Source organism: Gopherus evgoodei, chromosome 19 (genome assembly GCF_007399415.2).
Source record: "Gopherus evgoodei ecotype Sinaloan lineage chromosome 19, rGopEvg1_v1.p, whole genome shotgun sequence".
Lineage (NCBI taxonomy): Eukaryota > Metazoa > Chordata > Testudines > Testudinidae > Gopherus > Gopherus evgoodei.
In genome coordinates this window covers 7,057,212-7,084,408 of record NC_044340.1, presented here as the reverse complement: position 1 = coordinate 7,084,408, position 27,197 = coordinate 7,057,212, and the positions used below count along the sequence as shown (strand labels likewise).

Below are 27,197 nucleotides of genomic sequence, written 5' to 3'. Positions count from 1 at the left end.
CGAAAGCAAAATTTGTCTCCACAGCGCTAATGGGTTCTTGGATTCCTTGTTTTTATGTGGTTTTGTTCCATTTCATAAGAACAATACGACTCCTGGCAGCTCATTTCCAGGTGATTATGTCTCCTCTCAGCTGGTTAAAGTCACTCATCTTTTGACTTTCTACCTTCTACCAGTAACTAGCACCATTTAGAACCTCCTGTCTTCCACTTGCAAGAATTGTGTCCAAGTAATTCAGACATTTCACTCCATGTGGTTCAACGCTGCTCGGGTTTTATTTGACATTTCAAACCTGTGCAAGTTTAATTACTCTCTACATCCCCTTTTCACTTTGCAGGGCTAGATGACACAGTGGTTAAAATGCCTAGAGAAGTTTGTGTCCTGTCTTCACTAGGGCTCCCACCTCTCACACCAGTGGAGGTGGTGAACTGATGGTCTCATGATGTGGAATTTTACAAAAAAACAACCCAGTGCATGGCCTTTTCCTGGAATTTGATGTTTTCCTGGTTTGTGGATGAAAAAATGAAGGAAAAAAAAATTTTCAGTTTGTCAAAAAAAGAAAATTTCCACACACATAAACTGAAAAATGAATCCTTTGTAATGTTATTTTGAAATTTGTCACAGAAAATACTATTTTCCAAGCAGTTCCAATCAGTATACTTATTCCTGTTTTACAGGTCATGAACTGTACAGAACTGTACAGAAGAAACAGAGACACAAGGAAGTTAAGTGACATGCCCGTGGTTTCCCAGCAAGCCAGTGGCAGAAACAGGAACAGACCCCCAAGACCTAATTATCCCATTAGCTGGTCTCACACAAACTCCAGTGTGGGTTGTATGCATACAATGGATTATTAGGTTCCACATCTCCTTATTCCTAGCCCAGTGCTTTGTGGCCCCTGCTGCACCTGAGAGCAGGAACAAAGGTAATAATTTTGCTAGAAAATAATTTCATGCTTTTGGGAGGAGGAAGGTGGAGAATGTTGCAAAATCATGAACTCAAGTGAAAAGAAAATCCCAACCTTCTACATGATGATTGTGTGTCACAAGGAACCCTGGTTACTGTGATACCATCAGGGATATGCATATGGTGCATGGCATTGGCAGAGTCTCAGCAGGTCTGGTAGTCACAGGGCTTAAGAAGAAAACAAAGAGTTGTCCTTGTTATATGATAACATACTGATGATACCTATTTTAGGCCAGGCCTATACACAAATACAGTTCTATGCCAATTTAACTAAAAGTATGATTCTAAACTGATTTAGTTAAATTGGTGCCACTTAGTGTGTAGATAAATCAATAGTTCATAAATCAATTTAAACTGGCTTCTGTCAACTTAGCTTGTAAACAGAGAGGTGCCAGCTAAATCAGCGTCCATGCATCCCCAGAGAGATTTGCACCAGTTTAATGAAACTGATGCAAATTTGCACATAGCCAGACTCTGTTGCCTGGCTATTGGTGACTTTCTGCAGATATCAGTATAAACCCTAGGAGAACTCTGCCATTTCCCTTTGAAGTTCACCTTTAAGCACAAAGGCACAGCTGTAAGTAATTAGATTTCAAAGCCATAATTACTGTATAATGCTCATTTTATAATTACATTCAGTGCCCCCAAGTGCCCCCTTGCAATTTCAAATGGATACAGAATTTTTCCTCACTTCGTGTCTTTAATCATTGTACAGTGTAGCTGTGTGTTGCCTAAAAGCTGCTGCATTCCACCCCAGAGGTGGCCGCCAATCAGCAGTAAGGAGTGACATCCCTGGGTAGTGTTTATGTTTCCTTTTAGTTGCTATTGCAAAAGTGTTTAAGATCCCACTCTCTTTCTGGACAATAAATGCTATAGAAATATTAGATAATATTTTCACGCTCATTATCAATCACAGGGGTCTGTGATGGGGTGCAGTCCCGGTGTGAACCAGGAAAGGAGTTCAGTCCCTTCAGTGGGTAGAAAGGCGGGAACTAGTAATCAAAGACTGCCTGGCCGCACGGAAGGACTGGCAGCTGTGGCTTGTTCGGCTGCTAGGGTTTGGAGCCCTGTCTTCCAATTGAGGGAAGTCATGAAAAGGAAGCAGAGTGCTGCAAAGCTGGGGGTGAAGTGCTTTTGTGTCCCTGGGAAAGGAGAGGAGAGGAGAGGAGTGGGTTTTTTTTGTTTTCTCCCTAACCTCATCTATCTAGGGAAGTGCTGGTGCAAGGCTTTAGTTGTTTGGCTTGTAGCATGAGGGCTGATACTGGTGCCCCAGTATGATGTGTTTCTTTGTTTGCTTTATTTCCTCTGGCTAAAAGAAAGTGCCTGATGTGAGTGCTGAGCATAGGTGTCTTTACTGGGCTTCATGTGGCCCAGAGGCTGTTTACCTCTTAAGAAGGCTAGAATGGCTCTTTCCCCCAGCCTGTACTCTCTTGATGCCTGGCTCAAAGGGACTTTGATGCTTGCCCCTGTGGGTGGCTGGTGGGGCAAATTGCTTCTGTGGATGGAAGGGATTTTTTTTTTTGGTAGGAGGGAGAGTGTGATCTCTACAATACAGCCCTCCCCTAAGCCTTTCCCCTGGCTTCTCTGTGGGGATGGGAGTCCTGAGTATATGAAGTGAGGCTGTGGGACTGGGTATCTAACTGTGCTGTCACCTCTGTGTAGCTTCTCTAGCAGCTGTGACTGGTCAGCCCTGAAAGCCCCTGCCCCTGGATTAGACAGGTGTGTGTTGTCCTGCTCTAGCTGCCTGGCATCTCCTCCATCAGCACCACCATTCCCAGTGCAGAGATGAGCAACATGTTCCGCGATGAAAACAAAACTGCTTCTGCATTTCTGCAGGGTGGAGGGAACCAACCTGGGAAAAATAAAGCTCCTCCTGCCTCATATGTGATTCCTGTGAGTCCTAGAGGTGGAATTATATGGGAAACATTGCTCAGATCCCTTGCCCCTAAGTCTGAGGAAGTTAAACCTGACCATCACATGTAGAATATTGCAGAGGAGGGAGCAGTCTTGCCTCTGTTAGCCAGAGCTTGTGGGGGAGCACCATTTGATTGTTTAGCACAGAGGGATATGAGTTCTGGAAGCTGCTTTGTTTCTCTTCACCTCTAGCAGGTGGGTGAGACACAGCCCTCTAGGCCTGGTTTGCCTGCCTGCATTCATGCTCTTCAGTTGTTTTGCAACAATCCAGTCAACACAAGGGTGAGATGCCATTGGGTGAGTGCAATTAAGCAAAAACTTCTGGTTGCTCAAAGCAAGTGTCATCCGCCATCCTTACTGAACTGGCCACTGGGTGCACTAATGCCCTATACATGATAAAATCAAAGAGCAGCTTAACTGTATGTCATAAGCCCTATAGTGCTGAGGTACTGGAGAATCTGTCAAGTGTGAGAGGCCTTTGCCTCAGGAGTAGGAGGTTCTGAGCTCTATTTGCTTTGATCTGAGGGTCATGGTGCACATCTGTTAGGTAAGATAGCTAATACCTATAGATATGCTACTATATTCCCTTAGGAAACAGTGGTGGTGATTCACTAGCATCAATCAAACAATTATACTTTGTGCATCATCTTTTATACAAATGGTCACACAACTCCCTAGAGCTACATAATACAGTTCCTGTATGGATTGACTGTCTTGCACCCTGCTAGTAAATATAGCAAGGGGAAACAGGGCAATTGTTACCAATGAATCAAATCTTTATGTGGAATGAGTCTGAAGCAGAAAATGTTACATTCCCTTAGCACCTCTTTTGCTGAAGGATTCCGATGCACAGAAATCACTCAGCCTGCAGCTGAGAGACAGATGCACCTCTGGGGTGGAACACAGCAGGTGGTTTAATGGTGCACAGCAACAGTTTAGGATAGGATTCTATCTGGATGGAATTTAGATTACCTTCTGGTGAGCTAAATCCCACCGAGATAGAATCCTATCGACTTCTGTGCCTGGGGACACAGCAATTGCTGTAGCACATCAGAGGCCCATTTATACTGAAATCCTGCCTCTGCCCAGCCAGCTGCAAAAAGCCTGAAGTGGACACTTCTGAAATAACCAGTTTGTAGGGGAAGTTCCTTCCTAACCCTAACAATTACTGGCTGTCATGCCCTGAAGGTTTGTATTCTTCACACCAGCTACGCTAGTTGGAACTATGTTCAAACCTGATGCAACCTAGCATGGTTAGGGACTGTACTGCTCAACTCAGCTCCTAAGGAAGCCAATGGGGAAAGACAGCCATTGGCTTCCATAAGAATTAAGTGGAGCTCTGAGTGAAGTGAGGCATTTTTTCCATATCAGCTACGCTATAGCCACTCCTTGAAGCACAGAGTTAGCCCTGAATCTAACCAAAGTCCTTCAGCCAGGTTGCATGGACCATGAAGATAACTGTTCTTGAGTTGTACCGTATGATCCCGTCTGCACAGAGTCATCCATTTCCCCATGGATGGCAGCTGCCCAGAGGCTGGCAGCTAAAGGATGGAATAGTTTAGTGGGAGCAAAAGGACTGTCGAGTGGGGGAAAGGCAGATGAGCTTCTTCACCTGAGCGAATAGTGGGATGTTCACCTGCAAGTGTTTCCAAAAGCCACTGGTACAAGCTCTCCCCCCACACAAAAAAGTTAGAGGGGCTGCAAGAGAGGAAAGTCACTTAGTTGCATTGCTATTTCTTTTGCCATGGGTGGTGCCTCTTAGCAGAGAGTAGAAGCCCAGTGCTGGAACCCAGAGGTGGGGTGGGAAACCTTTCTAGCGCAAAGAAGAAAAAAATCTCATCTGCTCCATTGCAATTTGGCACATGGAGAGTTACATATGTTCCACGCAGCCTAAGTTCTTCCTATAGAGCTCTCTCTCCCTGCACAAAATTCCTCCCCCCGTTGCTTTGCGAGCGCACAGTGTTCCCTACTTCCATGCAGCAGGAACGAAAATTATTAATCAACTTTGCTCCTGTAAAATCAGAAATGTTCTCCCGTGAAAAGACACGGAGCCCGGCTGCCTGAGCTTGTGTCGGATGAAAGCAGCACATTCTCTAGAGGGAGGAGAGGAAAGACTAACCAGCCTTTTTCATTTTTAACAAGTATTCCCTCTTTAATTATTACTCCCCCTCCAGCCTGTGTAGAAAAGATTTGCTCTGTCAGTCAAGACCCTGACTGCTGTGGGAGGAGCTCCTGTAGAGGAGGCTGTGTAGCTGGGGTGCTGAGACTGAGGATGGAGCTGCCAGGAGCCAGACAAGCAGAGGCGGCTCAGAGCAACTCCATCGCAGCCGGCTGCTGAAATTGGAGAGAAGGATTGCAGGCGCCGGAGAAGCTGCAGCCCCAGATTCCTGCTCGCTCCCCGCCGACGAACTCTAAGGAATGAAAGCTTTCCAGGCAGACCTGCTGCTCCTCTGCTTCTTGCTGCTCAGCCAAGGTAGGACACGGCGGTTCCTGAGTTTCAAAGTACGGTGTGCAGCAGGTCGGGGATGGTGGCAAAGCAGGGGTGCTGGCTCTCCTGTTGGGGAGATCAAGCCAGATGAGCCCCTGGGTTTGGCCAGGAGGATGCGCTCATATTTGGGAAAGGGTCCTTCGCTGGCAAGCGCATTGTGGAGTTTTGCTGTCTCTCAAGGCAGCTCGCCTTAAAAAAATGTTTAACATGCAAATTAGTTCTTTCTGCTCCAGCTACGTTAATTAGCTCGTTTGTGTGTAAACACTGCTCTGAACTCCTCTCCCCCCCCTTCTCCATTAGACCCCCAATGAGGGGTTTGTTTGTTTTGCAAGGTTTTTGAGCCTTGATTGGTCGTTTTGCCTTGTTTCGGTTGGGGGAGAGCGCCTTGACTGGGGGGTTGCAATTGCAGCGTTTTCTGTGATGGAAAGAGGTGCCTTAGATGAGCGCATGTGGGTCCCCATGGTTCGGGTAGAGAGGATTCGGCGCTCCCTTTTGGCGATATGTTTCCAAAGCCGGAGAGAGCCGGGCAGTCTAGAGGAATTTCCCACACAACTTTGATATTGAGCAGCCAGTCCCAGGCGTCGGGGTGGGAGTGTTATTTCAGAGCTGTGTTGCTGGGGCAAAGCTGTTGCCAGTCACCTGTGGAATACGGAGGGTTTTGCTTAAAGAATTGAGGTTGCTTGTGCCCTCTCACAATACTAATGTCAGGTGTTAGCTGTGTCACATGAAGGCATACATGCAGGACAGGGCATGGGGTAGTTAAAAGAAACCACCCACGAGTCCATCTGTTGATGAAATGAAGGGTGAAACTTTTAGGGGGAGAGTGTAGCTTGTAAGGGGTGGCTGTTTCCCCCACCTCCCAACCCCTGGTTGGAGGCATGGCGCTCCACAGCAGCCTACTTGTTGCTTTCTCTTCTGAGCTGTGGGCCAGACATGTTGCTGGGTGCCCCCTAACCCCCTGCTACCACTGACCGTGCTAAGGGGAGAGCCATGTTTGCAACAGAAGGTGCTTCGTTCTGCTCAAAAGAAACCCACCATGTCTGCCATGTCAATTTCAGGCAGAACAAATCTGAGCTCTCCTGGTACACTGGGGCAGTGGCAGGTTCAGGTATATGAGCAATTTGGCAGCCTGGCTTTTCCTTGTAGTGTCTCTTCCCAGGCCCCCTGAGCTTCTCCACTCCCTGCAGGTCAAATGGCAGTTTGCTTGCAAAGCTGCAGAAGTTTGCCTTTCAGCTCCAGAAGGGCCTCGCTCCCCCCCCCACACACACTTCCCAGGCATTGTTTTTAATTAGGACTTTTTAATGAGCCTTGCTGTTTGAAAGCTGCTGTGTGGGTCCGCATCTTGGCTCTTTGCTGTGTGGTCTAGTTGATCGGCTTCTTTGCGGTGACCTGTTGGGAATGCGCCTCTGGTACCTTGCAAATTCATGTTGGGTTACATGGCAGCACAGCTAACATTGCACACGGGCTGGTTCCTACTGTAAGAAGGATAAATTCATTGCCATGTAGCTGTTGCTTGCTGTGCCTGAGAAACATGACATCCAGCAGCCGGGCTGCTAGCCCGCTGGTGTGTGTCTTGTTCTAGCCCCTCTCCAATCTGTCTGGCTGCTGAGGAAGGGGCAGCACACATCTAGGCGCTGAAATGTATTTCCACGACACATTGGTGCTTCCCCTACTTGAAATTCCCCATTCTGACTGCATGTCTGGGCTGGTAGTGCTTATGCACTCCTGGGCACAGTGCCATCATGGTGCCATTGATTTCAATAGCACATGCACCCATGATCTTAAGAGTGCCACTTGGGTTGTTGGGTCATACAAGTGGCATGTTGACGGATGCAGATGGTGTGCACCCATAGGGCAGTAACATCTCATGCAGGAGGGAGCTCACAGGCGAATCCCACTTGCCTCACTTACACAGGTAGACCCAGTGAAGTCAGTGAGCCAGACCTACCCATGGTCTATGCCACTGCGAGTCCAGGGAAGTCAGTGGAGTTTTGTTCACTTACACGAAGGGTGAATTTGGCCCAAATGGAACTGTGTGAATAGCACACTCGGGACACCTACTCCATCAAGTCAATAACAGCAGACTGGCAAGGATCACGTATGTATGATGCAAGAATCACGCATGGAACATTTAACTTAGGCATGGGCCTTGCATGAGAACCTCCGATAACTGATTCTTCTCCAGGTAAGGTCATTGGATTTCAGCCCAAGGATTTGTCCTAAGTTGACCCCATGCATCTTTGTGGCAGGCTGGTTTGCTGCTGTCCTGGGAAATGATGCTGAACAACATTGGGCTTCTGAGGATGACCATACAACGTGCTCTAACAGTGACCATACTTCCCATGTGTTCCACGTCCTGGGGGTTGAGCGCATTGCGTTGGGCTGATATCGATTCATATTATGGCTTGGCTGACCAGAGATCAATTTGACCTCCCCGTGCTAGGATTTCACAGTGCAAAGTGTGTCTCTCCTTTAGGAGGTGAACCTACTAACACACTTCTGCTTTCCTGTAGACCCTTTTAAAGTCTCTTAATGGAATAATTTTGAGACTCACTCTACAAAGCCAGATTTCAAGCAGATCTCCACATGTAAATGTCCAGTATCTAATCCACTGGGGCCCCACCCCACGTATCCCCTTTCAGCATTGAGAGGTATTACAGAATAATGAAGGAGGATGATCTCTCCTGTAACTGATAGCGATGCTTTTGGGTCAGAGCGAATGTCTCTTAAGGTCTGTAGAGAACAAATCTCCTTCCTGTGTTGTTGTTGTTTTTTTTTAATTCTCCGATTCCCCAGCAAATCCCTGTCTTCTGGCTCTGAAAGTTTACATGCAAAACACTGGCCGTTGTGGAGTCTCTTTGGGTTGTTTTTGTGTGGTGATTGGTTGGTTGGTTGGTTGTTTTTTCCTGGTGTTGCTGTTATTCCTAAGTCCTCAGTATCATAGTGCCTGGTGGAAACCAGGATGAAATCACTGTGAAATTTACCTCCTGCTGGGGGTGGGATGTGTTATGCCCTTTGTTGTCATCCACAAACATGAAACTCACTTCATTTTTTCTTTTTATAATGTCCAATTATTTTCCCCTTTCACCCAAAAGAGCTGAGGTTGGAAGAAACAAATAACAACATGGAAGCCCCTTGCCGTATGTCCGATCCTTCACAGCCAAATCCCAAACATGCTCTGCACTCGAGTAGAATTCACAGTGAGAGCCCATGAATCTTCTGTGTTAAATCCATCTAGGGTGGGTCCCATGAATCGTGGCCTGGTGCAACAAAACAACAACAAACAGGTGGAGGTCTGCAACTTAGCTTTAAAACAAGGCTTGGGTTGTGTTGTGTGGTCTCCTAGAGCCAGGCACCAGCTCAGTCATTGTAGAGGAGCATTTATAAATGTAAGGGAACCAGCAGTGTGAGCCCTACAATCTTGTTATGATCTAACCAACTTCCAAGGAGGGGATATGGCAAATCACGCCAACCTCCCTGGACACCAGTCTAGGCCCTGGTACGGGAGTGCTCCTTAGCCACCCTTCTCATTGTTGCCTTGGTTTCCCCACCTCTTGGCTTAGTACCTCTTTTGACGTCATCCCTGTCCACTTGGAATAGATGTCTACTTCTCTTCCATCTTTCAAGTGCCTCCATAATCCATACCCCGACAGGAAACTTTCCTCTGCAGAAGTGATCTGGCATAGGTGCCACTTCGTTGGAACTGTTTTGCCAGTGTCTTGCGTCTGTGTTACTGTAAGCTCTGTGGGGCATGTCCTTTGGCCGCGTTCTGATCTCAGTTACCCTGGTGTAAATCTAGAGTAACTAGACAGATGCCAATGAAATGTCTATCTGGCTGTTTTCAGATCAGAAAATAGCCCTTGCCCTCAAGAGTCTGAAGTGCCCTATTTGCCTATGGATCTCTGGCTATCCGCTATTGGAATGGTAAACTCCAGGCTCTGTAGGCACTGTACAGAGCTTTTCTCCCTCTGCCCTGCTTTGAAGAGATTGCAGTCCTTGCAAAGGACTCTTTAAAATCAAACCAGGACCCTTTGCCCCGGGGCACTTTATTATTTGCAGTGTGTGAACGTTACCATGACTGGTCATCAGACCACAGGTGACAAGGGCAATGAATTTGTGAGGTTAAGCTGAGAAGGGAAATCAGGCCAAATCCAGGTACAGCAAAGGGCTGGGAATACCCATTTGAGGCACTTACCCAATCCTCTGCCTGTAATGCTATGATGGAAGAGAACAGGGTTGATGGGTGACGGTGAGTGGACCAGAAGCTTGTAGAATGATGCTGATACAAAAGAAAGGTGAACCTCCGGGGTTGTATAAATAGATTTACACGTAGGGCTGGTGAGTTAACCATTCCCCTCTGTATATTGGGGTTTTTTTGGGGGGACACATCTGGGGTGGTGCATGCAGCATGAACCTTGATGCCACAAAGTGGAGAGGATCCAGAGAAGGAGCCTTTGCTGAAAAGTTCAAAAAACACAAGTTCTGGACTCTATCCATAGTCCTCTTGCCCTGCAGGGAGTTGAGAGAGCCTTTATAGGGGGGCTTGCTGGTATGTTCGGTGGTATTCCCCGTGCAGAGCAAGTAATTTCCATTCTCCAGAGATGTTTATGGAGAAGTAAAGGGAAATGAGTGCATCAGGTTTTGGAGAATGAGGTGACCTCATAGGCTGTAACCAGTGCTAAATGAGGAGGGGATTATTTTTCAGTCATTAACAGTGCAACAAGAAGTAACTGCTTATAATGACAGAGGATGGGAAATCCTGCTGTTAAGGTGCTTGTCCTGGGAACGCAAGGCAAGACTAGATTGGGGGGAAACTAGAATCAATTCCATGTTAGAGATGGAAAAGGGCTGCTGGGTCATCCAAGGCGCTAATGAAGCATCATTGCTCTCCTGTGCTTTGTCCAGTCTGCTTCTACATGATTCTGATGATTGAGTTTGTACAAACAAATGAGTAGGTGGTAGTAATCCATTGGTAGGGTCTGCAGTGAGATTTAGTAGAGGACCAAAGATGCCTTTTTTAAGCTAGAACTCTTCCACCAGCTGCATTCAGTTATAAAAAGGGGTCACTGACCTTTCATTGAGACCCTCATTACTTTCACATAGCAAGGGAATTCCAAGTAATGGCTCATGTCTCGAGGCGAATGCTGCATCTGTAACTGGTCTCCCTGCGCTAAGGTTATGCGGAGGTCTCAGGGCAGGGTACAGTGCAGAATACATCTTACATGGTGCAGTCCATCTCAGGCAGGTGTCATTACTTTTGTCTCTTGTTTCTTGGATGCCTCACTGTTACTTTAAAGGGACGTCGGTCAGATAAAAAAATAAATATATAGAAAATCCTGACCTGTGGTGCTAACACCTTAAAGCAGTAGCTCCCAATCTTTTCCCATATTGCAGTATAGAATGTGTTCTGGGTTTTTCTCTCCCCTGTAAAGGGGGGAAGAGTTTGGTTGGGACTCTGAAACCTGCCCACAACCACCAGGTGGAGAACCCATGTTGTACATTATTGAATCACAAATATTTTTTTAATATCCAATATGCTTTTCATCATTGATGGCTCAGGTTTCCTTGTTTGTCTCTATTTGCACAAATAGAAAACAGGTTAGTCAGTTTCACTTTTTGTTTTATTGTCTCTTACATTTGGCTTCTCCTGCGCTTACCTGATGCTGCAGTGTTTGGGTCGCAAAGACTGTGGAGGATCGGCTATGAGATCATCTCTATTTGATGTAGACTTTACCAGACATACACTGTTTCCAGTTTGATCCAACAATGTCCATTTAAAGATGATCAGCAAAGTGACATTACCAACCCCAAAAGCAGAGGAGGGAGAGCTTTCTAAAGAACTCCTAGTTCCATAGTTACATGAGGGATGGATCTGCCTCTTACTGTACAGCATTAGTCAAAATTTAAAACATGCTTTCCATACACCGTTTAGCAGTTGATTGTGCACTTGCTGGCTCTCTTTAAATGTCACATTATTAGTAGGAGGTAGAAGATTCATTTAGTTAGATTCAGCCACCAGCTGTAGGATAAGACCTCATCTTAATTTGTTCATTCAGCACCCCCACATAAGAAGAAAACTACAGCAGTAACCCCAAAGCCTGCTGTAGCTGTAGAATATCATAGGACTTGCTTTTAAAAGGGCATTCACATAACCGCCATTCATTAACAGTAATGTGACCCAATCAGGTCTTCAGCTGAGAATAATAGATGCCCCGTTGTATGAAGTAACTGGGAACAGTGTTCAGTGGAGTATGCTCACACAATGGATAATTAACCTCTGCGTGCAAGGAAAACTTTGTGGGGTTGGGTTTGTTGCAGTAGTTTTCTATACAGTAAAGGGAAGATTCTTCCCTTGTTTTACTGCATTGAAGTCAGTGGAACTACACTAGGGAATGATTTGGCCTGATACCTTAGCGGCTGAAAATTCCACCTATTGTGCAGGATGAATTTCATTGAATAACGCTGTGTTCCTGTGTGAGGATATACAAATATCCTGCAGGAATGGCATGTTTAGGGTCGGGTCTGGAATTCATACAGCAAGGCATGAGAGATCTTAATAACTACAGTCTAAAAATACAGACTAAAAAATTATTTCATAACTGATGGCCTTTCTCCTGGGTACTCTCAGGTGGGAGGGGATCAAAGCTTTGTGCCATGAACCCAAGATGATAATCCTTCCCTGAAGAAGGAAGTGATCATGAACTGGTGAAAAGTTGCGAGGCTCTTCCGTCCACCCCTGCTGTTCTGGGCACATACCTTTCCATTTTTGTCATTAGCTCAACCTTGCTCAACTCCTGAAAAGAGATCAGAAGTGAAAGGCCTGGATTCTTTCCATTTCTTTTTTTCCTCTCCAGTGGTATAAATGAGTATTCAGGCAGTATACTGCCAGGAGTCAGTAAATGTCAATATTGGATAAGTGTTTCCTTTATACCATTGCAATTTAGCATAAGCTGCTTGGAAACAAATGTCTCCCATAAGCATGCGATGTTTCCGTAAGTACACAGTCAACAGTACTATGAGGATTAAATAAATGTCAGCACCGCTTGTATACTCAGTAACAAGTTAAGACAGCTGAACTCACATAATGGCCTGCCTGGGTATCACAGTGGTGGGATTACTTTGCTACTCATGGTTTCCTGCAGCAAGAGGGCAGCTGGAAGTAGCCATTTTGGGGGGGTAGGGGGAGCCACGCTACTTTTCAGAAGGGTGCAGCACAAGGTGATGGGGACTTAAAATTGGGGTAGGAGGCTGATCAGTCACCGTTCTGGCAAGCCATAAGTCATTTCAGGAGGTGGCCAAAGAAAAGCTATTTTCACAGCAAAATCCAACTGCTTCTCTTGCTGCCCCCCTCGCCTCAAATTGCCAAGTGGGTGAAACTCAAGGATTTGGTCTTTCCCCTGTGGGAGTATTCTTGACATACACACTCAGTTCTCCACCAGCAAGGACAAAGCTTTCACCCTGGTCATAAATATGCTGCCAGAATTCTGCCCCTTGGGATGTTCCTGTCCCCCGCTTAGTTGAGAGGGGCTAAGAGTTGGTGTGACCTGCACTGGCCTAAAATATGGCCAGTGGATGCTGTCTCTTTGTAGGTGGTGCTACAGTCTCATCCACTCCAGCTTTGTATTGCTAGCTGGGCTGTGGCTAGTGACTTCACCACAGGCTGGCTGGTGGATTTTAAATATAATCTTCCAAGAAGGATGGGCTGAGGCCTGTAGCATGGTCACTAACGCAACAGATGTCACCGGACCAAGATATTGTTTGAATAGGAGACCAGATGAAAAGCCCATTGCGCTGTGAACACTGTGATGTACAAGGCTCGCAGGGTGCTAGCCTGCACCAGGACCCGCCGGTGAACTTGAGCGATCAATTCCTGTTCTTTACCAGGTCCAAGTGAATGAGGCTTGGGCAGCACTTACTTCTGGATAACAATGTGCAAGACAGGAGTGGCCTTTGGGCACTTTGGGGGCTGCCTTTACAGCCCCCTATTGTAAGGAGCTATTTCCTTACCTTAGGGGTTGGATTACATTCACTGCATGGGAGGATGGCTGTGGGTTGAGGGGAGGTGAGGTACAAAGAGCTAGGCTGTCTTGTGAGAGTCGGATTCCTTTAGGCACATGGCTGTCCTGCTTTTGGACTGCAGAGAAAGGGTAGGAGGGGATAAAAATGCATTAGCGAGAGCATTTGAGCAGATACCTCTAAGGGGAGTCAATAAGGAAGGGAAAGGCGTGGAGTGAAGGACCAAAGGAAGGGTTGGTGTTCAGGAGATTCCAGGTTCCTCTAAAGATGCAGTTGTGTAGCACCTAGGAAACTACAGTGCAAATTGAGACCAAAGCTATAGTGAGAGTGGGGGAGCAGGTGGCCTGACTGATGTGGAGTGATCCGGTACAAGGAGAGCAGGAGTTAAGAGGTCAGAGAGCAGATGTCCTTAGATGCAGGTGAAAGGGATGGCTGAGAAGGTTCTGAACCAGTGATGATTGCTTTGGGCCGGAGTCAGCTGCCCCTGCTGCTCTTATGAGTGGCCAGGTGGCAAACATCTCGGAGGCTTCCTGTTTTCAATGAAAGCCCATTGGCTGCTGTCCTCTTATGTGGTGATTTGGCAGTTGCTGCTGATAGTGCCATGCTGGGTCAGTGGAGGAGCAGAGGAACTGAAGGAAGCAGCCCAGAGGTCCTTGAAATCTAGCATCCTGATTCTTCAGAGGAAGGTGTGACATGTGGGGCCTGCCCCCTTGGCCTTCCAGACTTATGCCTCATAGTACAAAGTCTGATAATCCTGTATTAGTGTTATTAGTTATAACCTTTCATTAATGGATGTAAATCCTCCTGAGGCTTTGCCGAGGACACCAGAACTTATGGCGGATCCCTATTTTTTCAGCATTGTAAATCAGGAATCACGCCACCAAATCCAGTTGTGACGTGAAAATGATTCACAGAGATCCGAATCAAGTTGCTTACTGATTTGTGTTGAACGTGTATTTGGCGGGCAGAGTCCGGTCTATACAACCAAAAATCTGACTCTGGATCCAGGCTCCCCAAAAGCAGCTGAGATGTGGGGCTTTCCCCTGGCTTATCTCTGCTGTTGTGCAACTTGAATAAGATAGGCCTGCTGTGGTAAAGTGTACATACAAATAGATGCTAGAAGGGAGACTGTATCTTGGAGCTGGCTTCAGCTGCTTGCATAGAAGCTTCTCTATACCTAGCAGGTGTGGGACTAGGAGATCCCATGTGTATCTCCTTTGAGGAGGAGGTTCTAAAACCAGGCCAATAAATTGAGATGACATTTGACAGACACCCAGAGCCCAACCTTACTCCCAGGCTGCCCATGTAGGAAGAACCCATCACAGCTCCTTGCTGCTCCTGACTTTGCGTCTCTATCATTCACCCACCAATGTTACCGGCCGCTGCGTCTTGGTCAGTATGTGGCAGGCCGTGTGTCATCTGTGAGCTGGGGAAAAATCACAGAGCAAGGTGTGGGATTGGTCTTGACATCTTTGCATTCTCAAAGTTGCAAAACCACTTCTCTCTCTCTCTCTAACTGGAAAGGAGCTGCCTGCAGTCTTCACTTTGCCTGCATCCTCCCTGCGGCACAGGAATAGCTACAGACGACAAAATCCACAGAAGTCAGATGAGAAAGCCCTGCCAGGATAGCTAACCCACCTCTGGAGTTGTTCCCCTGCAGTCTAGTGACTGTCCTCTCCAGTCCTAGCTGACTCCAGCAGTGTATCCTGATTAGGGTCCTAGCAGTCACTATCGGGGCATTTGCTGCCAATTCAAACAGTGAAAGATTCTGCTTAATTTATAATCTTACCTCGCTGAGCTAATGCTTTTGCAATGCTAAGAAAAGAGCCTGTAGACTTTGGGAGGAGGGTTTAAAAATTAAAACCGCAGACAGAGGTGTGTGTGGAGGCAAAAATACCCAGGTATTTTGAAGAGTAAACCAGGTCATCTGGCAGAGGCTGAGAGCTGCAGCTCCTCCTTGCTTTTAAATTCAGCCTGGTGGTGGCAGCAGCAGCGCTTGCATGGAGGAGAGCCATGCTGCTGGTACAGGGCTCCCTGAGAGAGGCAGGAGCAGACTCACTGTGGTCCCTTTGGGCTCACAGCCAGCTTGTTGGGGTTTCGACTCTCTTGGAAGGCTGAGGACAGAGCTAGAGGCTTGTAGGGGGGGAGGGATATTGGTGCTTAACCCCGTGTGCAGCTCTGTGCTGTAGAGAGAGGTGATCTTAGGCTATTGGGGAGTGGAGAATCTGAGCTCCCACATGTTTATAAGGGAGCTGCTGTATGTTGGCAAATCATATGAGAGTTGTATGCAGGGTACTTAAGGCTAGATTCCCCTCCCTGAGTCAAGGTCGGCAAGGTCCAGTGCTCCTACCAATGGAAAGGTGGGGAGGGGTAGACTCCAGTGCGACCCCTACTGGTGGAGCAAAGGGGAAGCAAGATCTGGCTGGGTCAGGGGGTTGCCGCGCAGATGAGTCGTGGCCTTGATGAATAAGAGCTGGGGAAGGTGGGGGAACACAGTCCATGCTGTTCCTAGACTACCAATTCCTGGTGACTAATGATGAATGTGCCTGGGTCTCCTCGTGAAGGGGAGGGAGGTAGAGAGCAGGCAGCATATGTCAGAGGGGAGCACAGTAACCTTCAGCAACCCACATAACAAGCTGGCATCGCCGGCCAGCGGTGCCTGCTGGGTTATTTTTCTTCCTCCTTCATGTGCTAATCCAAGAGTGTGATTTAACGCTTTTCTGCCCCGCTCCTGGCTATGTCTTTAAGCTGGGAGCAGTCAGTCCAGTCCTTTCTCTTCCCACCCCCCACTTTACGTGTTGAAGAAGCAGAACAAACAGATGCTAAAATTAGGCTCTGTTGTTCACAGCACTTTGTCCTCCTGATCACAAAGTCTGTCGCTGCCTGGGCGTGCTTTGGTCTGTGTGCAGGGAGAGTTTGGGGAATAATAAAGCAGTGGGTGTGTCCGAAATTAGCACATTAAATTTTGATCTGAAATGCCTGCTTCCTTTTGGCAGATTTAGGTGCTTTTGGTGACTTTCTTTGGGGGGGTGGAGGGAGCATCATTCCTTTATATTTAATATTGTTAATATGAAAAGTGCCAGACAGCCTTAAAGGTGGAATTCCTTGATCTACAATCAGGGAATTGGCTTCCCCTGCCATTGTGCCTCAGCGGGGACCTATGGGGAAATGCTCTCTACAATGGAGAAGGGAAACAGTCTCCATGGCTCACTCTGTCCTCGGACCCTTTTTCTGCAGACATTCATGTTACATGGTGCCGATCCAGTGACTTCAAATGCTGATAGTGCATACAGTTAAACAGGAGCATAAGTCTTTGCAGGATTGGGGCCTTTGCCTTTTTAAAGAAATGACCCCCCCAAAGGGGGCTAATCAATATGCTAGATACATACGTGCCCTCCCTTGTAGGCTCAACTAGTGCAGAGGACTGGTGCTCCTGTCCCAATGCACAGTGACAAATTTCAACCCAGCTGGTCATCAGTGATCAATCTGTCATGCCTGTCACTGCAAATACAGAATGTGAATCTCTAACAAGAATATATCAATGGCTGGGGCTGCAGCAGTGGATCCCTCGAAGGATGTACGTTCCTCTCCCCTTAGAGAGATGTTGAGCTGTTATTGGCAGATCTGTGTCAGGGTTGTAGATATTCTGCGTTCCTGGGAGGAAGCTTTCCCGGAGATCAGAAACATCCTTTCTGTCACTGCTCTGAAAGTAAAAATGTCATGAGATGCCACAGTTCTGTGATGATTAACTCTAGGTTGGATGCAAGGTGGGGGCGGGTTATGTTTACTTGCATGCTTTTTCCTCTTGTTTGAGCATCTATCTTCCATGCCAGAAATCGTCTGCAGATTCCTGTCTCTTTCTGGTCATGCTTAAAATGATAACATTGGTTTAAGATATACACTTATGATAAACTAGGAAACATGGCGTCCTTTGAAATCTTCAAAGCCCTGTTCGATCAAATCGGTCAGCTAGAAGAGAAAATAGCTAGGCATTCAGGTCTTGGTGTTTAAGACATACAGTTCTTCCTAAACACCTTCCCTTTTTAATTCACCATCTTCCTGTATTTCAGCAGGAGACTCAGACCATAACAAGGTGGGAGGCACTTGCTACATTTTCTCTTATCTCTTTGCCGTATCTCTGTACCATTTTTGACCTCCCGAATGCTCGTGCTTTGGGTTCCCAAAAATCTCACCCAAACAAAACGGATTTGGAAAAGGGGAAAAAACAAGATAAACTTATACTATGCATAGGAAAAATGAGAGTCTGCATACATCTACCAAATAGCTGGACACCTTTCTTCTTGCCTTTGCAATGGAGATCACAGCAGCCTTTCAGCTGGGAAATGGATTTCTGCAGACAGCTTATTCATCCCTGTGGCTTGAGTTTTTCCAAGCTCATTGGAAACTTCCCAAAATGGAAAAAAGGCCAAATCCCATTGTACAGTGACCTTGGACAAGTCACTTCTGATCATACCTGATGGGGAAAATGAATTTCCTTCCAGGGGAAATATTTTGATGTGGAAACCCCACTGGAACCCTAATATATGGAGATATACCTATCTCATAGAGCTGGAAGGGACCCTGAAAGGTCATTGAGTTCAGCCTCCTGCCTTCACTAGCAGGATCAAGTACTAATTTTGCCCCAGATCCCTAAGTGGCCCCCTCAAGGATTGAACTCACAACCCTGGGTTTAGTAGGCTAGTGCTCAAACCACTGAGCTATCCCTTTCCTCAAACCCTGTTTTATTCTGACTTTGCAACTTTCACGTTTCTCTGTTGTAGAGATGGTCATATGCGCAATACAGCATTATATTGCAATTAATTGACTAATGTGCATTGTTGCCCTCTAGTGGATGGAACTGGAGCTGATAAACTCTGTGTCATACACTCTACTCTGCTAACTAAAGTAGATTCTCCTTAGTTCAAGAGCTGAGATGAGCTCTATCCCTGCTGCTGCTATGAACTTTTAAATAACCATGGTCTGCAGCATAGAGATGATCATAATGCTTATAGTAGGCCACAGGTTTATTACAATATAATAATTCTGCAGCTGTATCAGTTGGTTTCTGTAACTGTTCTAGAGTTCTGTAAATTATCTTGCCATTGATCCAATACCATAAGGCTTTATTCTTTGACAGTTTATTTCCTTTGGTTTGTATATGGTTTTCTTTCTTGCATGCATCGTAAGAGAAAGAAATCAGGCATCTGTCTCTCCCATTTGCTTTTCTCTAAAAGAACCCTTAATCCACTCGTAAGTATTGGAAAATTCAAAAGATTAAAAAGGTGCCAGTGACGTTCATCTGGCCCCAGTGCATTGAGCAGGTAGAGAGAGGCCCTGAGAGGCAATTGACTAGATTGATGGGCAGTAAATGTGCTTAATAGTAATTTTTGTCCTGTGTTTTTAATAAAGTGATTGATGATGAATGTGGGCCAGAGTCCCCATGTAGAGGCTAAGAGAGGCAGTTAAACACGGAGGCTTCTTAACTTAATGAGGCCATGCAATAAAAATGAGGCATAATGAACAAAATATAATAGTATCATTATAGTTATGACTTCACTGCGTTGGCGGAAGGCTGAGCAGGCAGCAAGTGAGCATGCTGGGGAGAGAGCTCACCAGGAGGAGTGACATTGGTGCCTGAGGGGGATTTCTTCTAGGGCACAGCTGGGAAGATTCCCTGGCAAGGCAAATCTGCAAATACACTTTATCACTGAATGGCCCGGGAAAGGTGGCCCAACGATTAGGGCACTTGTCTGTTGCTCTGGAGGTCTGGATTGAATTCCCTGCTTTGCCACAGGTTTCCTGTGTGACCTTGGGCCAGTTTCTTAGCCCAGGGTGGGCAAACTTTTTGGCCTAAAGGCCGCACCTCGGAATAGAAAAAGTGTGGCAGGCAGGAAGGGGAGAGGGCTCTGGCTGAGAGTGCAGGCTCTGGGGTGGGGCTGGGGATGAGAGGTTTGGGGTGCCTGAGGGTGCTCCGGGCTGGGATTGAGGGGTTCGGAGGATGGGAGGGAGATCAGGGCAGGGGTTTGGGGCATCGAGAGAGACTCGGGTGCAGGCTCCAGGTGGTGCTTACCTCAAGTAGCTCCCGGAAGCAGCGACAGGTCCTGTTGAGCTCTTCTCTGGCTCCTACGCAGAGGCACAGCCAGGTGGCTCTGCATGCTGCCCTGTCTGCAAGCACTGCCCCTGCAGCTCCCATTGGAGCACTGGAGGGGCCACTGGAGCACATAGGAGACAGCGTGGGGCCATGCTGCGGTTTCTGGAAGCCATGTGGCGCGACCTCCAACCCTGCGCCCCAGCTGGAGCACTGGAGTGAGGCAAGCCTCAGACCCTGCTCCCCAGTGGGAACTTGAGGGCTGGCTTAAAATGGTTAGTGGGCCGGATCCAGCCCATGGGCCATAGTTTGCCCACCCCTGCCTTAGCCACTTTGTGTTTCACTTCCCTATCTGTACAATGGGTCCTACCTCGGAGGTGTATGAGGAGGCATGTATTAAAGTTTGTGAGATGCTCAGATTTTGCAGTGACAAGGGACCTTATCAGTACCTAAGAGAGATGGTATGCAGGGGAGATGTGTAAGGAGAATACATCTGCAGGGCGTATAAGGGATGTCCAAACATTCCCTTGCTTGGAGTGGGTCAGTGGTGGGATAGGAGACAAGTGGTGGTAGGGCACAATGGCTAAGAGATCCACATACTTAAGAACTTGTCAGGGGCTGAGGTGGATTAGCAGTTGCAGAACAGTTCTGTACCAGTATCTCTTAAATACTGTTAGTTAAACTTCAGTGGCTCCTAATCTATTAATGAAAGGAAGCAAAACAAGCACTCTGAGTGAGGCACGCCCCTTGCAGGAAGCACTCGTTGAAAGCAGATATTCACTTAAAATGAAAATGAATACAATAAATGATGGCTAGAGAATTTCACACACCCAGCAATAGACACAGTGCTTCTCAGATGTGCTCCAAGCATTTCGCATATGCATGGGCCCAGCCGTTCAAGTGTTCTGCGCCCATGGTTCTGGTCAGGTTGTTGATACAGCCCAGCATTCAGCACACACAGCCTTTCGGAGGAGCTGGCCTCTTGATTTTGGACCTAACTGGGAAGTGCCAGTTTGTGGCTGCTGAGCTCTCAGAGATTTGTCTGCAGATCTCTTAATCTGAGAGGGAGGCAAGTCTTACCTCCATTGCAGAAGTGGGGAAGCTGAGGCACGGGTGCCTCGAGGACTGGCGGAGAGTTGGTCGCAAAGTTGAGAAGAGACCCCTGGGATCCTGACGAGCTGTCAGGCTGACGGAGAGCTAGAGCTCAGACCCCAGACCATGAATCTCTGTGCTGGTGACTTGAGCCTAGGCCTTATGCTGTGGAGCCTCCTCCAACCTGAGTTGACACTGTTCCCTTGCACTGCTTCCATTGTCTCTTCTCCAGGCCAAGGGGGCCCTTGCCTGTCTGTAGAGATTAGGAGTGTGTGTGTGTGTGTGTGTGTGTGTGTGTGTGTGTGAAGTTGCCTGTTCCATGTCAGCGCCTTATGGGACCAGGGGCACCTCCCTACGCCGGTTGTGGTTTGGAGGGAGAAGCGGGGCATTACTTGGTGGCTGCCTACCCCATGGGCTCTCGGGAAGGTCCTAGCTGTAATGCATACTATAGTCTTCTTCCTAGTTCTTGCTGTGATGTGGGTCTGTACTAGGGTCAGGTGCTTCCTTTTTCCCCTCAAACACCCCTTTCTGGATTGAGGGGGGCAGTAACACTTGCCAGCCACTGAGGATGAAGAAGAGGGTGCAGGGGGCCTGAACAGCAGTGGATGGGAGGCAAGGTGAAGATCTTACAAATGTGAGGGGGAGGAAGGCTGTTGGGAGATGCGGGTTGTGGAGCAAGGGCATCTCTTGGAGTCCAGACTGAGACCCCAAACCGGCAGAGTCTGGCTAAATAGCCATAAGGCTATTGGTGTGACCTCCGCCCCATCTCTCACCACTCATTGACCCTCCCCCGCCCCCAAAAGCAGTTTACTTGGCCTATGCAGAGTCATCCTGTACCAATCCCGCCTATGTCAAGCTGTCCTTCCCCAGAAGCTGTCAGTGCCAGGCTGTCAGATCCCCTCTCCCCATTCCCAGCAGCATCCGGCAGGAGATAACAGCCCCTTCAAGGCAGTTTGTAGCAAAAGCTCACTGCTGTGCGACTGGCATCCAATAAAGGTTATGCTGTTGATGCATTCAAACAAAAGCCCTTGGTACCGTCATCCTCGACTGGAAGCAATCCGATCCTAATCCCATTATGCAGAGCTCCCGTTTGTTTCTTCCTATGGGGACATTTGTATACATTTGCATTTTACTGTCTGATCATATGCATAGAATTCAAATTGAAATTGGGGGCTTGAGTAGATTTGAATATTTACGAGGTATGCCTTTTATTTATTTATTTCAAACCTTCCCAGGCTGGTGGTGATGCCCTGGAAAGAAGCACATGTATCCCACTGGTGAATGTGGGTTATTGGTCACCCAGGTGACTGATACACTGTGGATGTGAGTCTGTTAGAGCCCCAGTTTGGGAGCCTGGGCTCTTTAGGTCACACTGTAGCACCTTATACTATTAGCTCTGGAAGTTACTGGTTCAATCCCCAGTGTGCTGACCAAGATGGTGGCCCTTACATGCTTTCTCCCTCTGCTACACATTGGAAACTTCAGTGTGGGAGGAGCATGCTGGGATCAGGTTGGGCTGTGGACAGATCTGGGAAGTTCCCTTCCTTCCCACTCCCTTGATAGAAGAAAAATTGTTTCATAAAGAATATGGAGATGAGCCTAGGCTGCAGAAGAAAACTAGATCCATATTTGGGCCTAAGGATTCAGGTTTTCAATCTATCCCATGATAGTGATGGAGCTGGCGGTAAAATTCTGACCTAGATCCATGTCTGAATTCTGAAAAACATGTTACTTGTCTGAACATTTCCTTGCACCATGCTGAATTCACTGTGCAAGGGGTAATGTCAATTTAGCTGAAGTCAATTTGTTACTGTCTTGAGCCACTTGAGTCTGAAATAAGACTGTCCACTTATGAAAAAGCCAAACCAGTTTCAGTTCAAACCTTTTTGTTACTTTAGTGCAAGCTGATGTCACCATGGTACCTGCTCAGCCTCTATTACCTTGTTCCTCTTTCTACAGATGTATTATATGCCATGTCTCGGCTGGAGCCCAGTGGCCATTATTTCCAGTGGCTACCTTCTAATGACCCACTGGGAAGTCTTGAACCTGAGCCTTGATATTACATACACCTTGACTTCTATTTGCTTCAGTCGGAGTTCTGTGAGTTCTGCCATGGCAGAGTAGGGCTCTGTGTTTATGCCATTGTGGTACATCTCTAGACAGGTGTCTTGTTTTTCCCTCTACTGTTGGCTGGGAAAGAAGTGAAACTTCCATAGTCAGTGTTCTAAAAATTGTATGTATTTAAACCTTAGGTTGAGAAGAGTAGCTGGAGACCAGGTCCTGTTGAGTGCTGGTTCTTGGAAGTCATCTCTTTTGTTATCGAGAGAGAGAATAATGCATCAAATTCCAGCTGCCCAATGTAGGAGTCTGTGTGTGTGCATGTGCCAATGCATTGCACGCATTTGAGACGTGGCTAGCTTCCAGTCTTTCCACGCTTGTTTCCCCTGCCCTCCCCCCTTTTGCTGTGTCTGAGTTTGTCACTGGCACAGCTGAAGAACAGCCCAGAAACAAAGGCATCCAAAATGGCAGCAGGAGGTGGGGCAGAACTCATTGCCCCAGGAGAATGAGTTGCCATCGAATCAGTCCTGAATGCAGTTATTAGTTTTTTAAGGGCATTGTAAGTTGATAAGGGAGCTGTTTTGCTTTAACAGCTAATGTAATGTTGCTCAGGCTGCTTATATGCACTAGTTTATATTTCAGTATAGTCAAAGGTGACTTATAACTTTAATATTAAATTTAAAAATTGATTACTTGGGTTTTATCTATATGAATCCAAATTAATCTTGGCCTTTCTTGATCCCGTCTTTTTTCCTCTCCTTGTCAGAGACGCATGTGGTCTGTATTGCGCTAACAATGAAAGGAGAAGGAAAAATGTTTGCATGGTGATAAATAACTGTTGCAGACGCTGCTTTTATTCCAGAAAAAATTCTACTCTGCAGGCTTAACAATGGCATCAGTGGGAGTTTGTTACTTTGTGTGAGATTCTCTGTGTCTGCTCCCAGAGCTGGGCTTTGTTGAATAATGTCCTGCTTTATCCTACCAAGAGAAATTGCGTTTTCTACTTCTGCTTTTCCCTCCACTGTTAGTGTCAGAAGCTTTTCATAACACTCACCAGCCTCACGACACCCAACATGCTCTTGCGTTAACAACTGCTTGCAGTACAAAATTGTTAGGCTGCACATGCTTACTGCACATTTTGCACCATTCATTAACCTACACGTTCTTACATTCTTTTCCAGGAAGGATGATTTAATGGTTAAGGCACTGGACTAGGCACTGAAAGATCTGAGGTCTAGCTACAGCGCTGCCTCATCTCTTGCACAACCTTGGGCAAGGCAGTTAGGCTTGAGTTTTCAAAATTGGCTGGTGATTTGGGGCGATTCAGATTTTGGGTGCCCTCTTCAAGGCATCTTAAATAAGCTAAATTTTCAGATGGTGGCTGCTTAGCACTCTTGGTAAATCAAGCCCCTTTATGGTGACTCAAGTGAGGCACTCGAAATCACTAGTCACTTTGAACTGACATGGTAATCTCTAGGCCTTGCTGTTTTATCTGTAAATGAGGAGGATAGTTTTCTCCAACCTCTAGTCTATCCTGTTGATGCTGATTGTTAATTGGGAGCACAGGTTGTCACTCAATGTTTGTACAGCACCCAGCAGAATGGGTTCCCAGTTGCAAATGGGGATTTGAGATAAACAACAACCATCACAGGTGCGTATGTGGGGGGTGGAGAGAGGACACCTGGCAGTCAATGCTGTATTGTTGTTGTGCTGTACACCGTTGTAATGAGATTTATGTACACCACACAACCAGCATGTTGGCTGCACCTGACCAGCATGGCAAAGCTCCTGAGCATCACTGCCGTGCTCTTGAACAGCAAGCAAATGTCCGGGGCTTACCAGGTGAGTGGCTTTAGCTCAGCAAACCTCCTGGCTCATGCAGCTGCAGAGTGAGGCTTAATTACTGTAATTATGTCCAGACTGGGGAGGTGAACAAACCAGCCATCACTGCAGGGCTGCATGGGATAGCTGTGCTTGTTTGCTTAGCAGCAGAGCTCTGTAAATGCTTATGTGCCTGCATTCCTTTGGAGCTCAAACTGTTCATCTTTGCTGCACTCTGCAGGGGAGTTTGCTTGAGGTGAGGCTAAATTGCTTTTGCAACGTAGTAAAGGGAGGTGTTCTCCCCAGCACCTGGAGTGTTTCTCTTTTAGGCCTGGTCTACACGGGGCGGAGAGGTTGATGTAAGATATGCAACTTCAGCTACAGGAATAGCGTAAGTGAAGTTGACATATCTTATTTCGACTTCCCTCCCGTCCTCACAGCATGGGATCGACGGCTGCAGCTCCCCCGTTGACTCTGCTTCCACTGCTAGCCCTGGTGGAATTCCGGAGTTGACAGGAGCGCGTTCGGGGATCAATATATCACATCTAGATGAGATGCGATATATCGATCCCCGATAGATCGATCGCTACCTGCCGATCCGGTGGGTAGTCTGGACGTAACCTTAGTATCAAAGAAAAATGTGAGAGCCCAGTAGGTGGCAAAACCACACCCAGCATAGCTTGAAATGCAAACACTGGTGACTTCCTTCCATTTATTTGGCTTTAAGAAGCTCAGTGAGCAGTGGCATGGCTTTAGCTGTTGTTGGTCTAATGCAACCCCCTTTGTGCTTGGAAGAATCCATGAAGTAAATTAGAAGATCAGAGGGTGTTTTTTCTATATTATGAGTGATGGGTCTAAACCTTGGATTCACACAACTGTGCTGAAACTTGGATTCAAATCTGGTTCCAAACTTGACCTCTGTGCAGCTAATGTTCTCCTGTTGGCCAAACTAAATATCTGTGCCTCTTACTAGCTTCCTTTACCAGAAGTTATGCACTAACTTCACAGTGTGCTCTATTAAAGCATTATTAAATCACGTGTATTGTAATCACTTTTTTCCTTTATATTCACGTGTTGCATATTGGACAAAAATTCCAAAACTTCAGTGCTAATGGCCATGCTTTCAAAAATGCCCCCAAAACATCTGGCCACAGTTTTGCCCACCCTACATTTCTCTGCATGTAGCTTTCCACACCTGGCAATGCATATACACTGTATTACGCATGTGCAAATGTGCCAATTCAGTGTTTTTCAGATGGGTTTGTGGGTCCATGGGTCCCGCTGATCAACTCCTCCTCCTCCCTCCCAGCACCTCCTGCATGCCGCAGAACAGCTGTTCCCTGGCATGAAGGAGGTGCTGGGAGGGAGGGGGAAGAACGGGGATGGAGTGCGCTCGGGGGAGGGGGTGGAATCATGTCTGGGGCCACCAGCCCTGCTAATCAACTTTTCCCGCTCTCTCCCAGTGCCTCCTGCACACTGGGGAACAGAGCTATTCAGGAGCGTGCAGGAGGGAGGGAGAGGAGCGGGGATGGGGCATGCTCAGAGGAGGGGGCAGAAAGAGCCATGGGAGAGGAGGGGCACGGGTGGAGCAGTGGAGGGGTGGGGGCAGGGCTTGGGGCTGAGCAGGGTGCTTGGGGGTCCACAAATTTTTTTAAATGAAAATGGGGGGCCTTGGATTGCTAAAGTTTGAGAACCGCTGTGCTAGTTCAAAGGGTGGGAAACTGCATGTGTTTGCACAAATTTGTAAGTATTAGCCACCCCAACAGCTGGCTAAACTGAGGCACAGGAGCGCCTTATGCAAGATGCCCTTGGGGTCCACGAGCTATGTCTAAGATTTCCAAAGGAGTTTGCACCTCCAGTTGAAATATTTTAAGGGTCTGCAAATTGAAAAAAGGTTGAAAACCATTGCTCTAGACAACACTGTCTCTTCCCTGTGCAGTGTTTGATGTTGGGAATGCAAATAGTCAAGTGTTCTGTTCTCACCCTCAAAAACCAAATGAAGACAGGCCTCTTTAGACACTGATGAGAGTGCAGGGCCATTAAAAAGTCACAAGTCTTGACACTGTGCAAGTGAACATCGAGCAGCAGCTGCATAAGCGCCATTTGTTTTACATTTTAGAGCTTAATGAGACAGAAATCACACGGCAACTGTCATATGTGAAAGCCGAGATGGCTAGTTTGCATCTAACTGAAGCATGAGCCATACACAGCACTGATGCTAACTATTTGCAGAAGTTGAGACTGTGGTTGGACACCTGCTCCCAACTTTGCTGCTGTATTGGGTAATTCTCATACATCTGCAAATCACTGGGTCTAGTTGGGTGCAAGTCAGTATGCATCTTAGGATCTTAAATGGCCCCTATTGCCATAGTATCTGAGCACCTTGGTCTGTAATGTATTTATCCTAAACTCCCATGGAGAATAGGGTACTGTCGTTATTCCCTTTTACAAATAGAGAAACTAAGGCACAGAGACTGACATTTGCCCACACTCACACAGGGAGTATGTGTCAGAGTAGGGACTTCAGCCCAGGTCTCTACTTAGCACCTAACCCATTGGATCAGTCAGGATATAACAGGCTGTCTCTCCAGCGCACAGAACTTCTTTAAGCACCATCTTCTGTTGAGTTCTGTGAATACCTCCCTTAGCAGTTTGTATTCTGGATGGAAAAAGGTTATATAAAAGTACTCTTCCAACAAGTCTGCAGTACTCATCTACTACAGCCCTACGCCAGAATACAAAAAAAGGTAACGGTAA

At 47.0% G+C, this 27,197-nt stretch overlaps 1 protein-coding gene across 2 annotated transcripts in view; it reads left to right on the top strand.

Moving 5' to 3' along the window:
* Positions 1-5,074: 5,074 nt before the first annotated feature.
* Positions 5,075-27,197, top strand: part of KIRREL3 (kirre like nephrin family adhesion molecule 3) — a 723,719-nt gene continuing 701,596 nt past the window's right edge. The window contains exon 1 of one of the 2 annotated variants that reach the window (XM_030538379.1): positions 5,075-5,350. In XM_030538379.1, the coding sequence (XP_030394239.1) occupies positions 5,296-5,350 (55 nt within the window). In that variant the 5' untranslated portion in view covers positions 5,075-5,295. The remainder of the gene's footprint in view (positions 5,351-27,197) is intronic. The other variant, XM_030538380.1, reaches the window with a different exon arrangement.